Here is a 17133-nt window from a genome sequence, read left to right on the forward strand (position 1 = left end):
TAAATAGTGCCGGACCACGACAGGCTCTAAAACCTGCCGACCTCTTCTTAACCCCGGGGGACACAGCTTGCAGTCTGCGATTGCAGAGCATGAGAAGGCACATAAGGTTCAACAAGTTGGAGCCTGATACCTCAGTAGCAAAAGGTTCACGTCTGTTTTCAGAGGAACAGGAAGCCAGAACACATGTGATCAAATCTCCTGGTTTCAGACAAGACTCCAGCAGCAGTATTCTGAACCGCCTGCAGAGAGATTTTAAACAAGTTTTCCCTCAAAATCAGGTCACTTTAACATTTGCTGAGCGTCAGTCATTCCACCGTGTTTCCTTTAAGATCAGAAATAATGTTTTTAATCCTTTCAGGTGAAACTTTACCGCAATGGTTCCTGCGTGTGCATGTGATCCACAGAGGTCAGAGGTCAGTGAGTGGGTAGGGGATGTTGGCTCATTTCAAAGAAATCAAAGGAAAAATTTTTTTTAATTTCATAAGCTTTGATTCAAACATGCACATGAACCTCTGTTGTTCACTCAGTCTTCTGTCATTTGTATCAAAGAGCAGCAAGAACACCAACTTCCTGGCACACACACACACACGTACCTTCTCAGACTTTGAACACACCCACGTTCTTTGCAGAAAGTTGCTGCAAGAAATCTGCTCTCATAACGTCTATACACGCTGACCACGGAAAAGGGAAAAGGTAATACAAGATTATTACATTATAGTGTGTGTGTGTGTGTGTGTCTGGTGATAAAGCATCAAAAAAATCAGTTGCTGATACTTTTTGAGGAAAGTCACTTGTACTTTCACTTTATTAGACTGTCACATTAGAAAAAAAAAAATTTCTGAAGGGTATGTTGTTGGTTCAGCTTGTTTTCTGCATCAGTGATAAGTTTAATATTTTATTTTGCAAGCAAATTCCTTCAGAATTAATCAATTACCAACTGAGCATTGACTGGATGGCAACTGGAGTTCATTTATAATTTTGTTGAAAAATGTACAAGCTGTGCCTGAGACATTGTTCACTGTGAATGGGATGTATTTATATTAAAAAGAAAACAAATTCGATGCAAACCAACACAGTTTCAGTTGGAAATCATACATTACGAAACATTAAAATGTCAAAACCTCCTTTTGCTATTTATGTGGTGCAAAATCAAGATCATGGTGCAAGAGCAATGTGTGCAAGCGAGCGTCAACCTCCAGGGCTGAAAAATGATGCCAGTGCAGAAGTGCCAAATCCTGCAGTTCTTCAAATGTCCACTTGAGGCTTCAAAATAAAGTCAACACTCATAGGCCCTCATGTTAAAATGCCCAATGTTACAGTAGAAATAAAGAGTTAGTCTGGTTTAGTTTACAACCTACTACAAAAAACTAGTTATGCATTCATGAGGGTGATTGTTTAATATATACATATATATACATAAAACATCTGTTTAATCTATTTTAATCCATAAAGTTTCTTTCATTTATTTATTTAAAAGGGACAACATATATTGATGAACACATAAAGTGTAAATATGTCAGATTATAGCCATTGATTAATTTCCATCTGTAGTCCCTGACAGACTGCAAAAATTAACAAACAATTTACAGTAAAAACACACAAACATCACAGGAGCTTACAATATTTCATTTCATTCGTTTTTCATTTAATATTGTATTTCATTCATTTAAAAGAAAAAAACAGAAAAGCAAATTAACAATATGAATATATTATGTTATTAAGTTATGAATAATTAGGGACATGGTCACTTTTGGGTGGCATCTAGCATGCCGTGTCCAGCGCCCCATTAGCAGTGGTAGCTAGCAGTACCTGGGTTTCCATTACAGAGTTACATAAGAGATTAGCAATATTTCCACAATGTCAACAAAGCAGAATAGTGAAATGACAGTGTCTAAATTAAATGTGACTGCTGGATTCTGTGTTCTCACGCTAGCGGTTATTCTCGCAAGGATCTTGTGAGACAGTGACAGAAATGTAAGTCCTGCTACATAGTGCTATTTCGTCATTTAAAAACAAAATCCATTACAACTTCGTCATCTTTGATATTGTTTAACCAGCTGTCCATCTCTTACTCTGCTCACATGTACCGTGTCACGTATTTCAAATGTTACGTTAAGGCCTTCTGTATGCTATGTGACCTGTACACGCGGAAAAACTGTTTCCTTTGCTGTTTTCAGGTGACTTAGCCTGTTAGCCTCCGCTAGCTTGGTAATGTTGAGATAATTTAGCTTGCTTGAGCTTCTTTCATCAAGACCGGGTCTCAGTGGAGTCGTCCACACTCTACCTCTTTACCCATTTATGGATTGATCGGGAGATAGGGGGAGTCAGGCGCTGCCAAGGTGGCAGCATTTGGACCCGCCTCATTTGAGTTTTAAACCTGCTTTTTACAAAAACCTATAGGTGACAAGAGGTACGCGTCCAGTCTTTACAAAGGTTCGGGTGTGAGGCACAAAGTGGTTGTATTTAGTAAGTGAATCATGGGCGTGTTTTGGGCATGAAACAAATCAGAGGGTCACCTGTCATCCTCTTTAACGAGACGGGTGCCACCAGCAAATGACACATTGTGTCTCAGATGGTGAGAGGTTTTCTGGCGGGGAAAGGTTCCTTCTTCAAGTACCTGATACAATAGTCTGAAGACCACCTCAATGGACTTTGGACGCCCTCGCTGTCGGCAGACTCATCATCATAATGGAAAATATCTGTAAACATAAATTGATGCTTTGATCAATTGTGTCAGTCAGTCAGTTATGAGATCATTCTTGATATTAACCAGGTGTTTGTCTGCTCTTACCACCAGTTGTCATGTTTTTCTCTTTGGCCCTCACGGTCGTTTAAACAGGAAATGTCTGCCGTCATAGTTTCACCCAAACACCTGCTAACCAGACAAATAACCTCCTCCAAGCCCACATGTGGCACAATTTTACAGCAATACTATTGTTGATCTGCTTTTTTTTCTGTGCATCTTGCATTAGTTTTTCCTTTGAGGTTTCAGACTCTTGTTTTGTTTTAAATAGTGTGTTTTTGTGTGCAGCAGATGGAGTTTGCCTGCACTCATGTTGTGTGTAACTGGAACCCGGATGGCGGCACAGCAGGTGACTACATGGATGTAAAATACTGCATAAGAATTTAAATAAGTCCATTTAATAGTCAGTTATAATGATTTAATTATGTTCATTATTTCTTGCATTTACTTTGTGTTTTACAAGTGGCAAGGAGGCCTCGCTCTGCCTGCAGGGTCGGACAGGATTTTTTTTTTTTTTTAATTTAATTTATTTACACTTTCTTCAACAGTGTGAGAGCTTTTCATTTTTTTTCTAAATAAATAAATAAAATTGTGAACTTCTCAAAAGATAATGCAGATATTAGCATTCTATATTCTGGCATTGTTCTAAAATCCTGGAAAAAGTGGTTTCGCGACATCTCGTGGACTACCTCACTGAGAATAACCTTTTTGAGCCACTGCAGTCTGCTTTTAGAAAATTTCACTCCACAGAGACGGCACTTACTAAAGTAGTGAATGACCTTTTACGAGCAATGGACTCATATCACTACAGTCTTGGTGCTGCTGGATCTTAGTGCTGCATTTGATACTGTGGATCATCATATTTTACTCAGTAGGCTGGAGAATCACTTTGGGATTACTGGAACCGCTCTTGCATGGCTGACATCATACCTGTCCAGTCGTTCTTACTGTGTATTGTGTAATGGAACCTCCTCCGATCGTAGGGACATGAAGTTTTTAGGCTCCCTGCTTTTTTCCCTTTATGTAGCACCCCTCGGGAATATACTGCGGCGCTTTGGGATTCCCTTTCATTGCTATGCTGATGACATTCACTTGTACATGCCAATAACTGCTGGTAATCTCACTCACATAAAATCTTTGGAAGATTGCCTTGCATCAGTAAGAAGTTGGATGTCTAGTAACTTCCTACTTTTAAATTCTGATAAGTCTGAAGTTATGGTTCTTGGTCCAGCGAGGTATCGGCATCAATTTGATCAGCTAGCACTTAGCTTAGGTCCGTGTGTTATACATCATACGGATAAAGTGAGGAACCTTGGAGTAATTTTTGATCCTACGTTGTCCTTTGATCTCCACATTAGAGACATTACGAGGATTGCTTTCTTCAATTTGCGAAATATAGCGAAGATTCGTCCCATCCTGTCTATGGCTGATGCTGAGACTTTGATTCATGCATTTGTCTCTTCTAGATTGGACTATTGTAATGCTCTATTTTCTAGTTTACCGCAGTCCGGGATTAGGGGTCTTCAACTGGTTCAAAACGCTGCTGCCAGACTTTTGACACAAAGCAGAAAGTTTGACCACATTACGCCCATTTTGGCGTCGCTGCACTGGCTTCCTGTTCCTGCAAGATCGGATTTTAAAGTACTGTTATTAGTTTATAAAATTGTTCATGGACTTGCACCTCCCTATCTGGCTGACCTGGTAAGCCCCTATGTACCAGCTCGGGCCCTGCGTTCTCAGGGTGCAGGACTTCTTCCAGGGTGAATAAAATGTCTGCCGGTCACAGAGTTTTCTCCTATCGTGCCCCAGCTCCGTGGAACGATCTGCCGGCACACATTCGGCAGTCGGACACTGTGGAGACTTTTAAATCACGTTTAAAGACTCATTTGTTTTCCCTGTTTTATCATTAGTGTTATGATGTGTTCTTATTCTTGTATTCTTCTATGGTTGTCTTTCTTTTATGGTCGTTTTTATTGTGTTTTAAATTTTTTATTTTTTTATGTTGTGTGAAGCGCCTTGAGACGATTTAATCTTGAATTGGCGCTATATAAATTAATAAATTTGATTTGATTTTACATATGCCTGATCCCCCCCCCCCCCACCCGCCCCTAAAAAAGCTCTGCCATATTTTGCTTATTAGTATTAGTATTACAAAAAATATAAAAAAAATTATTTAAAAAAATTTTAAAATCCTGGCTCTCCTCTTTCGTCAAATCTACTCCAAAAGTTTAAAGAAACTCAGTTCAGTAGTTTTAAAATTCATCTCTAATAGCTACAGAGACATAGTACGTGTGAAGTGTTGGTAGACGTGTGCCCTCAATCTGAGTTCAAGGCACAGATATTTGAGTTTTATCAATTTAAAATGTAACATTTTAGTAATATTTTTTAAGTTGCATGAGCTCATTAATGTCTGCTGTCAGCTGCCTTGAATTAAAGTGTTCTCAACTTTTTTTGTTGTTGTTGGTTTTTACAGTGTAGAGAAGAAAGTGTGTGTCACTCCTGCACAAAAACCATTACAGAAGGAAAAAAAAAACATGCAGTATTTTCGTCTTATCTTATGCACTGAAAAAAAAAACAGGAAAGAATATTACAATGAGAGAGAGAGAGAGACGTCTGACAGCAGACACCTTTCTAAAATATGCTGAAAGAGACGGAAAAATAAATCAAGGGGAAGTCCACCAAAAACAAAACCGTCAAAAAAAAAAAAAAATATTAGATTCCGAGAAACAAAGTAAAGTGAATTTCTCATTCGCTTTACGATTCTTCGCGTTGAAAATTAATTTCTATAAATGTAATTCAGGGGATTCCCTCGGGAAGGAAACTCAGCCACTCCACAGATTCTGCAGTGATTTTTGCAGTTCATCAAATTAAAACTTTGATGAATTTGTACAACAAAAAAAAAACCTAGTTGAGTACTCAAACTTTACTACCCTTCTAAATGTACTTCCAAATATACTTTTTACTAGACCAGTCCCAGGATGAGTTTGATTCAGAGACTGAAACGAAAGCTTCATTTTCACCAACAAAGCTATCACCTCCCACCTACCCCGAATTCCAGAGAACTGTTAGGGCACAACTAAAGCTGCCGCAGCACACGAAGAGACACGTACTAACTATTACTACGAGCAACAATGAATTAGTAAAACATTCAAAGGAAAAAGAAGAGAATTCGCCCTGTTGACGTTTCAAATCCCACAAAACCTCAGAGAGGTCGCCACGCTGCGAGATCTCAGTAACATTGAGAACTGCATTGAGACACTCTGATCACGCTGCACTTTAACCGCTGCACACAGACAACACTATTAACATCGCAACATAAAACTATTTTTATATTGTGCCTAAAACTCTCGTGAATATATTCTCTGGGTTTTTAGACATTGTTATTGCGTTTGTTTTATGTAAACGTGAGAATCACAGTCTGTCTCTCCATTATTTTCAATGGGAGCTGCTGTGAGCTACGATCGCTTCCTGATCATGTCGTTCTGGAAGAAAGTGAAGTTTGCTCTTTAACATCTTGATTATTGTTCTTTACCACACTTTGTCCTCTTTGTTCCAGAGTAATATATATGTCTGAAATTCAGTTTGCGTTTATTAAATTCCATACAGATTAAACGTAGCAGACACGGATTATTTGTTATAATTGTTTTAGCAAGTTTTCAGGGTATCATGCAGCAGTCTCTTATTAACGTGATGAAAAGCATAAAAAAAAAAATTTTTGTAGTATAATATTCATTTACAACTGTCATCGTGTTGATTCTCTATATGTTGTTGACTGTAGCGACTCTCATGCAAGGGATTATGGGATACGTCAATAGGGCGAATAGAAAAGTATGACACCAACCTTTTAGCACACTTGCCAATGATGATGCGGCAGAAGTGTGCCGCTCCTCTTAACCACAACAACAATAATGATTACTATTACTAAAGTGCTCAGTAGCCTATGTCACTCCCTGTATGTCAGAGTACGCGTGTGCCACGTTTGGCTCAATTCTGAGGTGCCGTTTGGACAGAAGAGGAACAAACACACACACACACACACACACTTGCCTCAGATAAACTAAAAAGTACACTTGAGGTTTACTTAATAAAATAAATTTTAAACATACTTTTTTTGGAAGGACGGGGAGCACCAGATAGCATGGCTTGCTAGCATGTAGCAAGCTTGAAAGTGTGTTTGTCTTGTTGGCGAGTCATAAATATGAAGCAAGTTGTGCGCGTTAAATGCGTTAGCTGCTAACTGTTTGTTAGCTTGATGTTTACTTAATAAAATAAACTTTAAACATACTTTTTTGGGAAGGAGGGGGAGCACCGGATAGCATGGCTTGCTAGCATGTAGCAAGCTTGAAAGTGTGTTTGTCTTGTTGGCGAGTCATAAATATGAAGCAAGTTGTGCGCGTTAAATGCATTAGCTGCTAACTGTTTGTTAGCTTGATTAAGTCATTTAATCTGGAAGCTAAAACAACAGATTTATGTGTCTGCTGATTAGTTTCATAATGATGACAAGCTGCAGGACGCGATGTGTGACAAGATGTGTACTGCAACCATCCAATAGGGGGTGACAGAGATACACTGGTTTCACTTTTTTACTTCAGGTGCAGTTCCGCCACCGCTGCCTCCACGCCGGCTGAAAAAGCCTCGGCCTACTTCAGCTCCTCCATCCTTTCAGTCCCTGCTCCATCCTTCCTCCGTACCACCTCCTGTCCCACCCCGATGTGAGACCAGCTCACTGTTCCTACCTTCACACATCACCTTTTTTTTTCTTTTTTTTTAACGATATGCACTCTTTTCATTCAGCAGGTGAGAAGCTGGAAGTTGAGGGCTTTTTGTCAGCCAACATCAACGTCGTGTCCCTCAGTGTTGGAAAACTGGTGGACATCAGCCAAGGTCAAACATTATTTTGTCCTTTAAGACTTTCACTGACCCTAAAACCCGTCAGCTTCTCTCGACTGAGCAAAAACCTCGTCTTAACCCGCATTCCATCGTCTTTGTCTTCTATAACCAGCTGCAGACCTCATTAAGTTTAACAACGCAGTGAATTGTGGGAAATGTAGTGCTGCCTTGTCATCTCTGAGTGTTGTTGAGAGAAACGTGAGTTTATTTCTACTTTAACAGTAAATTACACTTGAACAGTAAATTAAATTAAATGTCAAATCTGTGCTCCTCGTCCTGCTCAGGTGTGGCGGTGCGAGTTTTGTGGAAGCAAAAATTTTATCGATGACACCGTGATGCGTTCACATGTCGGTCAGCGTACAGGTGAGCGCAGTGAGGAGATTTACCTGCCCAATCAGAGCGATGACGACTACCAGAACCTGGAGGACACAGTGGTGGTGTTTTGTGTGGACACATCTGGAAGCATGAGTGTCACAACAGAGGTCTGGGTTTCATACATTTCTACAAGCGGACAATCCAGTAGAATTTATCGATTATCACTGTAATCATAAAACGTCTTATATCTTAAATATCTACAATCTTAAAGTGGTAATTTAGAGTTCCAATCTTCATTTGTGGCAGACTGTCAGTCTCATTTTATTCTGAAACGTTTTCATTTACTGAAGGTCGTCTCAAGTGAAGGATCTTCAACATACGTTTCCAGACTAGAGGTAAGTTTTTTTTTTTTGTTTTTTTTACTCTAAAGGTTTATAAAGTCTAACAGTCTTTTTAGACAGTTTTATTAACATATTTAACAGACAGTCGTAGCCCTCTGGAAAGATGTTATTAACCTATTTTAAAAGTTATATAGCTTTTTGTTTTTTGTTTCTTTAAATTATGTCTTTAAGATGTTTTCTTACTTGAAAGTTTTTTGTTTTTGTTAAAAAAAATAGATTCTTTTAAAACCTTGAATAGGCAAAAATTGCTTTTTAAAAATTGATAGGTGACATTTTTCTGAAATGTTTAAATTGCGTTATCATTTGAGTTTTTAAATAAATAATTCAAAACAACAAATGTGAAGTGAGGAAAAATTGCTTTGTTTTGTTGTACTAACAATTAGTACTTGCTGTTTTCACAGTCTATCCAGGATGCCCTCCAGAGGGCGCTGTCATCTCTGCTGCAGCACGCCCCTCGTAGGAGAGTGGCACTTGTGACGTTCAGTGACGAGGTACGATGGGGATATTCAGATGATAAATAACAACTGAGAAATCTGTGGTGTTCAATATTTGACATCTGCTTTATTTTCTAGTTACCTTCACTGAGGAGGGTATGTTTTCACAGGCGTTTGTCTGTCTGTCTGTTACCAGGATAACTCAAAAAGGTTTGAATGCATTTGAACCAAATTTGGTGGAATGATGGGTAATATGTCCAGGATCAATCAATTAAAATTTGGTGATGACCCAGATTAAACTCTGGAATATAGCATAATGTATTAGTTTGCCCTTTTGTGAATCCACATCCTTCGATATTGATATGTGGGATGGTGGAGGTATGCGCTCTACGGAGTGCCCTACTAGTATTAGCTTTGTTCTCGTCTTCTTGATACCAAATCTTTTGTGATGGCTCAGCTTGACAAGTACCGTATTTTTCTGGAGTGTATGTCACTAATGTTGCCAAAGTTACTTGTTGGAGGCTGCTGAAGAATGTAACTAATAAAGTAAGTAGTAATCTAACTTAGGTACTTTTAAAATTGAGTAATCACTAAAGTAATACATTACTTTTGTGAAGGAGTAATCAGTAATCAGATTCATTTTCAAAGTAACTGTGGCAACACTGTAGGTCACACAGGAGTATAGTTCACACCTGTTAATAAATGTCCCTTGAAGAGGAAAATCCCATATATAAGTCGCAGTGGAGTATATATATATATATATATATATATATATATTGCCGTTGTTTTGATGTCTGGTGGGCATTCAGTCTGTAATAACGTTGAATTGAATATACCGTAAGTTGAACCGGTAAAAAAAAATGCCCAGAAGAAAAAAACTTGTATATAAGTCGCAGCAGAGTACAAGTCGCACCTGTTCTAAAAAAAAAAAAAAAAGTGCCTCTTGAAGAGAGAAACTCGTGAACAAGTGAACCTCGTTAACACTCACAAATTGGAGTCCACAAAATCGAACCGCGAGTTAATGAGGTTGACCTAAAACATACAGTAGTCAAAATTTTTGGGTTCCACCAATCGACTGTGTAAAGTCAAAACAGGGTTCACCTGTATATAAGAGGAAAAACCCATATAAGTCGCAGTGGCGTATAAGTTGCACCCTTTTTCTATATTATCAGCTCTTTAATTTGGAATTTTTGTGCATTGTTGTGTACTTTTTATTATTGCCATTTATCCTTTTATTATTAAAATTTTTTTTGTTTAGTGTGTTGAATAATGGAAAAGTCTTCGTTAATAAATAGTCACTATTATTCTCATTATAAATAACAAACGTGTGATTTTTCAGTGTATAAGTCACACTGGAGTGTAAGTTGCAGGATCTCGCAAACTAGCAATAAATGCGGCGACTTATAGGCCAGAAAATATGGTACTAAAAATAATGTTCTTGAACTGGTGCAATTTGTGTTTTTACAGGTGGTGATATATGGTGACGGTACCAGCACTCCTGTAACTCTCAGAGATTGGGCCTTAATTGACTACGACCATATATGGGAACAGGGCGTGGCTTACAGAATCCCACACTGCATTGCTGAGACTTACCCACAATTAACAGAGAGGGTCAAAGAGTAAGTAAAGGCAGCGTGAAATAAGTGTAACAATTAATAATTTGTTAAGTCGCTTTGTCAATATTAAAGAGACAAAAATACAGAATTTTGTTTGTCCACGTTTGCTGATATTCAGGCTCAAGGATGATGGTGCAACATCTCTTGGACCTGCTGTGTTGGCATCAGTTGCCATGGCATCAAAGTATCCAGGGTCAAAGGTGAGTTTCAATGAATTTCCTGCCAGTCATTCATTAAAAATGAATCATCTGAGCATCCGTTTGGCATCACATGGTCACAACTATTTCATAAAAAAAAAAAAAACTACCAATGTTTGAGCAACTAAAACAAACAAAGGTGTTAACGGAAAGTTTGATTTGCAAGCGTTAATGACAAAGAACCGTCCTTTTCTAATTCACACTTTAAAATTTTAATTGCATTCGATTGTGTGTCACCTCATCAAACAGTGGATGTCAGATTTTGTCGTGTAACAGACTTGTTGGATTTTGTGTCGCAGGTGATTTTGTGCACGGACGGGCGAGCCAACGTGGGTCTGGGTGACATGGAGCAGACGCCGTCATCCTCCTCGTCTTCACTCATTTGTCCATATTTCTACACACAGCTGGCTGTGCAGGCTGTGCAGAGCGGGTGAGGACACAAACACCAGGAAGCATCTGGGGGGGATTGGAACCCATGACAAAAGGAGAACAACAACAACAAAAAACTCATTTGGAATCATGTTCAACTGGGTTTCTTGGTGACTCAGATGTTTTTGACATACAGATTATTTTTAATGGGATTAAGACTATGATTCTATGGATGTGCCCGTTTCAGGGTGATCGTTTCGGTAATTACCTTTGAAGGGACAAACTGTTGCCTGGCTGAGGTCGGCAGGCTGGCAGACGTCACCGGAGGGAGGGTGAGACACACGTCACAAACACACCAAAACACACCATTTCATTTCCGACTAAATCAACTTGTGGGTATGGATGAACGTTTGAGATTTACAGATTTTGGTACAAAGTCAACATCTTGTGTCACAAATATCTGATATTTTGAGAGACTGCTCTTAATCCATGAACATGAAAAAGTGGGTGAAATTAACGCTGTATGAATCATACCTTCAAAACAGGTGAACAGCGTCAACATTGGCACAGTTGCAACAGAAATCCAGTCCAGTTCCATGGATAACGCCCTGGCAACAGGTGCCACAGCAACGCTGTTTGCTCCTGATGGAGTGTGAGTGGCTGATATTAAGTTCAAATTTTGTCTTATTAACTCATATTTTCTGTGCATAATTTCTTCTTAATTTCTCCCCATGTAGTTATTTCCCGTTTGAGGATGAAAGTTGTCACCGAGTGGTTAAAGAGATCGGGAATGTGACAGACGGACTGGAGATCACCGTCCAGTTTGCTGTCAAACCAGAGTTTACAGAAGGTAAGATCTGGTTTTAATTCTCCCAGAACAAAAATGAAGTTTTCATCCCAGAATCAGTGATGGAGAAATGTGCCAAGTGTATGAGAACATACATGTAATTAAAAAGGATGCAAGTAGAAAATAAGGGTTCTCTAAAAACATGTGTGACAGTTTTTCTCCAGAAGTTCAAAGTACCATTTCAACTTCAGCTGAGCTTCAAGACCACAGACCAACAGAGAGCTTCACGCATAATCACCGAGCAGCGACCGGTGACCACCTGCAGGTAAACATTGAAGCCCCGTGTGCAAACAACTCAATTGACATCCTAATTTGTGCTCAGATTAACTTGAAAACTGCTGCAATGTAAAAATTTATGTTCACTATTCTATGAAAAAGTCTACTTGTATATTATAAATCCTCCCAACAGCTAATTGTCTTTAATAATTTGTCTTTTTCTTTAAACAAACCCACACAATTTAAAAAAAGATAAATTTGACAAGTGAAAAAGTCATACAAACTGAGAAGATACTTTTAAATATAACAAACCAACTGCTGCAAATTCAAAGAAAACACCCCCCCCCCCCCCCCCCCCCACCCAAAAAAATAAAAAAAAATAGACGTGCTGGAAATAGCCACAACACAAAGTACAAACAAGCAGGGCCACAGCTGGTCAATAGAGGGCGCCACTAACTCAAGATATTTAAAAAAGAAAAATCTACTACAACACAAATAAGGATGATGCAGGTGTTTTCTGGTTGTTGCTTTTTCTGTCATTAGCTTAATTTGGAAGTGTTGTGGCCTCATTTTTATTAACTGTACTTCTTGTGAGTATAAAGTTACAAGACAACATGAATAACTTGGACCACTGCAAGTGTCAGATTACCGTCTGTTACCAAAGTGTGGATTTGCACAACCTTGAGCAAAAAGTTACAAAACGATTCAGTGACTTGATGTTTCTACGCATGTATCACCAAATATATACATTCAAAAACAAGAAATTTAAGGAACAAGCTTATTAACTTATTTTTTTTTATACCTGCCTGTGGCATTGAAGTCAGATTTGGGCTGGAAGTCTCAACATGGCGGTTCTTGGTGTCCACTGCGCTCAGCTATGTGCCAGTTTGACCATGGCGGGCCAAGTAAAGGAGGCGCAAAGAAATCTGAAAATGCAGCAAGACCTCCTCAAACACATCAGGTACGACTCCACGAGCCAAATAAATTAGGCTTGAATCAACAGACGAAGGAAACTGAGAAAACAGACAAAAAAATATATATATACTCACCAGGAATCTTGTCAGTCACTTTTGTAACCACATCGCTCCATACTATGTCCAAACCAAACAACTCTGGATAAATTACAATGATTAAAAGTCATACACATGATATACATCAATCATACAACCTGGACTTGGTTGGAGGTTTGATGGCAAGTCTTTGACTGTTCCACAGTAAACAGAGACCAATCCAAAAGGAAGAAAGTATCTATGGCAAATGGATGGCAACTATGACAACAATCTGCAATGATATTACTTCAGAATCACAGGTAATTATTTTTTTAAAAAGCAATAAACTAAAACAGGTTTAATGTACTTGAGTCATTAAATAGTTTCTCTCTGAAGGTATAAATGAATGTAATGTCAGTCTGAGCTCAGCGTAAGGTTTTAGTCAGTTATTTCAATTAAATTGTACATCTGTAGGCAATTTTGAACATTTGTTGTAGAACTTTCATACTTGACAGACTCTCATATTTGAGTGTTTCTGAAATACTTTCAGATTTATATCATTTAAGTGGTTATGCATGTTCTTTGTCTTTGTCATTTACTATGAATAGTAAGTGAATTATGTAATTGCAATCACATTTAATTTGCAAGTACACATACCTCCATTGAGTAATCCTGCAAACATGAAGGCAATTTGAAGCCCTAGAATCCCTGATAATATTTATGGAAAATAATGCCTTTGCATTGAGGCTCACAATGCATTTGTAGTAATTGTAAATAAACTGAGCTGAAAGCCATAAAATCTGCAAATTTAGGGAAGTAGATCATCTCACCTCGATTGTTATTTCAAATTGTCAAATATTTTTGCATGATTAGTGAACAAATAGTTAAAAACACTGTATTAGCAATTATGCAAAAGATAAAAAAGGCAACTCATGCAATTTTCACTAAATTAATTATTCTTTCTGCAGGTTCTCTCTGATGAAGCAGCTAAAATTCTTTATCAGATGAAGAGAGCCAGAAGCACAAACAAGAATGTCAAAACGGAGAGCCAGATACAGACGTACAGAATGTAGAACAGTCAGTCGTCTGCATACAGAGAAACGTGACTTGGAAAATTAAACTCTGTGAAAATGGAAAAGCTTTAGAAATGAATCTTTGATGCAGGAAGTGGAAGAACCTTTGAAATGGGACAAAGCTTATTTTGCACCAAACCATTTGGTCAACCCAGTGTCTTTAATGGATGTTGTACAGTCATATTTAATGATATTTAATTGGATCTCAGAGCATTGAACAGATTTTTTTTCAATGCTTAAAGCTTTTTAATTTGTGTTATGAAGTTCACACTTCACCATGAAGTTTGCAGTAAAACCATCTTTTTGTAGCCATTTCAGGTGCCCATTTCATCTCAGCCTTTTCCTCCCTAAAGCAGCGTTACAGATACAGCAAAGAAATAAAGATGTGTCATGACATATGGAGCCCCCACCCAACGTAAACACATGAAGCTTCACAACTCAGATCAGACCCACAAATCATTTGGGGGTTTTAGCAGACAAATGGATATTTTCCATAACAGAGGTAATCATCCCAGCAGTTGTGATCTGCAAGTACTAAAAATACAAGCATCAGTCATTACTTCACAAAACCAGTCGATTTAGCTGTGCTCACTGTCAGTACATTGACATTTATTAAGGGATGGTTCTTTGGCTCTACTAGACACTAAAGTCTTAATGTGTTCCATCACTCCAAAATCAGTTCCCACAAAGACGTCATGAACAGAAAACCTAAAATTGTCCTGATTACCTCTGCTCCAACCCAGGACATAATTGAAACGGTGACCACTGATCCCAAATTCACCACTGAGACAAGGTGATGACCTCTCGACTCACTGAAAACATAAATAATGCTATCCAAATTCACCTGTAGTATTAGAGATACTAGAGACTGAAGTCAGGTGCCCTTTTGAATAATCAGCCAGTTATGTAATTGTAATCAAGTATCACCAATGTTGAAAAGAACACCTATTTTACCATAATGCTTAGAACAAATACAGAAATGTCAAATTCGAGGTGTTCAAACATGTAAGAATCCTAAAGAAGTTGTAATTATGCTTCGTACCAGATAAGACAAAACCCAGAGCAAGATAATTCCAAAGTCACAGAAATTTTTGAAGCTCTGATTGTTCAGTTTGCAGTATGCGCACTGAAGGCCATGCCCGTGACAAGTACTGCATCTGGTTTTACAGTTAGTGAATACATTTCCAGGAGGCAGGTCTGTTCCTGCCATTCTTTTCTTTCCACCCATATTCAGTGGCATTCAGGCTTCTTTCCATGCACATATTTGATGGAAGACATGTAGTGAGTGATACTTTGCTGCACTTGAGGTTGGTAACAAACCCTGTACCTGAATCCCTTTTAGAGAATATAGCATAATGTATTCATTTGCCCCTTTTGTATGCCATCGGAAAAAAAAGAGATGCAGTTTGGTGCATCCACCATAAAAATTGTATCACAGCTACATCCTGCTCCGTCATACATATAAAGCATTTTATATTTTCTGTACACGTTGAAGCAATTCAGACAATTACAAAACCCCCTTGTGCACATACACAAACTGTGCAAAATTGGTTACCTTTATAATCCAATGCACAATTGTATTGATATTTTACACCCCACACTAAGAAATGAAATACGCTGAGGCATAAAATGTTGAATTTAATTGATAAAGTTAAGGTAACTTTCTCCACAATTAAGTGCAAAACAAGATTGTAGTTGAAATTAAACATTACTTAAATCCCAATATCGTTTTGCACTTAATTCATAAAGTTATGTGGAAAAAGTTACCTTAACTTTAGCAATTACATTCAACATTTTTTTTTTCTTAGAGTGCAGAAGTAGAGCTGCACAATTTGATGAGGCCATATCATCTTTGTGGGAAATAGTGAGAAAACTAGACATTCAGAGAGTCAACCTGTCAGGATTAAATGTTTGAGTCAATTGCAGTCCTTTAATAAAACTCCAAATATGGAAGTTACATTAACAGTACTTATGACATTAGATTTTTTTTGTTCCAAGTAAACCTTCACTCTGTTGTAAAGCTGAATTTCATTTATTGAAATACTTCAACTACATGTAACGTAGCTGCTCCTGTTAAAGCCTGTAGAGTTCCACTGCAGTCATTTGACAGGCGGTTTCAGTTTTCTTGTGCCTATGCATTCATTAAGTGGACCTGAAAAGTCATTTTGAACATGCATGTGTTCATCACATGCAGAACTCTGTAGCTTAGCGGTGTTGTGGATGACACATTTGACCCCTCTATGATTCTAACTGTACAGGCTCCCATCATGTTGTCATGAGATCAGTTCTGCATCACCTCCAGGTTCAGAGTGTTTCCATTTCTAAGTGATCCATGGTGGCATTGGTTAGAGGCTCACATGCAGTGATGTTCCAAGTACTGTAGACAACCAGTGCATCATTTCAACACAAGTTACTTAAGAATCATGCAAAAGGGTCTGATGTTCAAGAGTTTTATTTCAAAGTGATTGAGCTTCCCAGTGATCATTTGAGAAAAACAAATGGACGTCTTCTGTCACAGTGTCATTCCAGCACCCATCTCCTGCAAATGCAAGCATGTATTAAACAGGAGCTGGTAATGAAGTTAGATTTGGAAACTACATACTTTTACCTTTCCAGTTGACCAGCAAACAGTCCTCACCGTGGTGGTCATTGGGCTCGTTTTCACACCAGACTCCATAGCTAAAGCGTGAGCCATCTGCCCACTGCCATGTACCTTCCTAAGAAAAGGACAATACCTTTACTCAAAGTAACTCCAGTGTTAACCTCCTGCCTGAGATCTTACCAGTCTGGCGTCAGAACCTCCAATCCATGCCCTTTTGTCCTACAATGCAGCACATTTTATCACCTTACGGAGAACTTCACTCTTTAGCTCCATACGCCAAGTTTGCACGTATGACCTGACAAAGTGTCTACAAACAAGTGTGAGACTAGAATGAGGTCAAAAAAAAAAAAAAAAAAAAAAGTTAAAGCTTCTCCAAATCGGCCCAATTACCTGAGCCTCATTCCAGGTCACGGCAGAAGAGATGTAGGCAAAAACAACGGC

At 38.4% G+C, this 17133-nt stretch overlaps 1 protein-coding gene across 2 annotated transcripts; it reads left to right on the top strand.

The window, feature by feature from the left end:
- Positions 1 to 611: 611 nt before the first annotated feature.
- Positions 612 to 17083, top strand: si:dkey-9k7.3 (circularly permutated Ras protein 1). 2 transcript variants are annotated; one of them, XM_034164875.1, is made up of 18 exons: positions 612 to 693; positions 3032 to 3092; positions 7336 to 7455; positions 7538 to 7627; positions 7746 to 7831; positions 7918 to 8115; positions 8299 to 8343; positions 8751 to 8840; positions 10251 to 10402; positions 10518 to 10599; positions 10896 to 11026; positions 11213 to 11297; positions 11511 to 11617; positions 11703 to 11815; positions 11966 to 12077; positions 12849 to 12989; positions 13244 to 13337; positions 13986 to 17083. In XM_034164875.1, exons 2-18 carry the CDS (start codon positions 3035 to 3037, stop codon positions 14088 to 14090), a joined length of 1809 nt encoding a protein of 602 aa, XP_034020766.1. In that variant the 5' UTR covers positions 612 to 693; positions 3032 to 3034; the 3' UTR covers positions 14091 to 17083. The 2 variants fall into 2 exon arrangements, with proteins under 2 accessions (XP_034020766.1, XP_034020768.1); XM_034164877.1 differs by having other exon boundaries at positions 7541 to 7627.
- Positions 17084 to 17133: the final 50 nt, after the last annotated feature.

The sequence above is a fragment of the Thalassophryne amazonica genome, chromosome 23, assembly GCF_902500255.1.
Source record: "Thalassophryne amazonica chromosome 23, fThaAma1.1, whole genome shotgun sequence".
NCBI lineage: Eukaryota > Metazoa > Chordata > Actinopteri > Batrachoidiformes > Batrachoididae > Thalassophryne > Thalassophryne amazonica.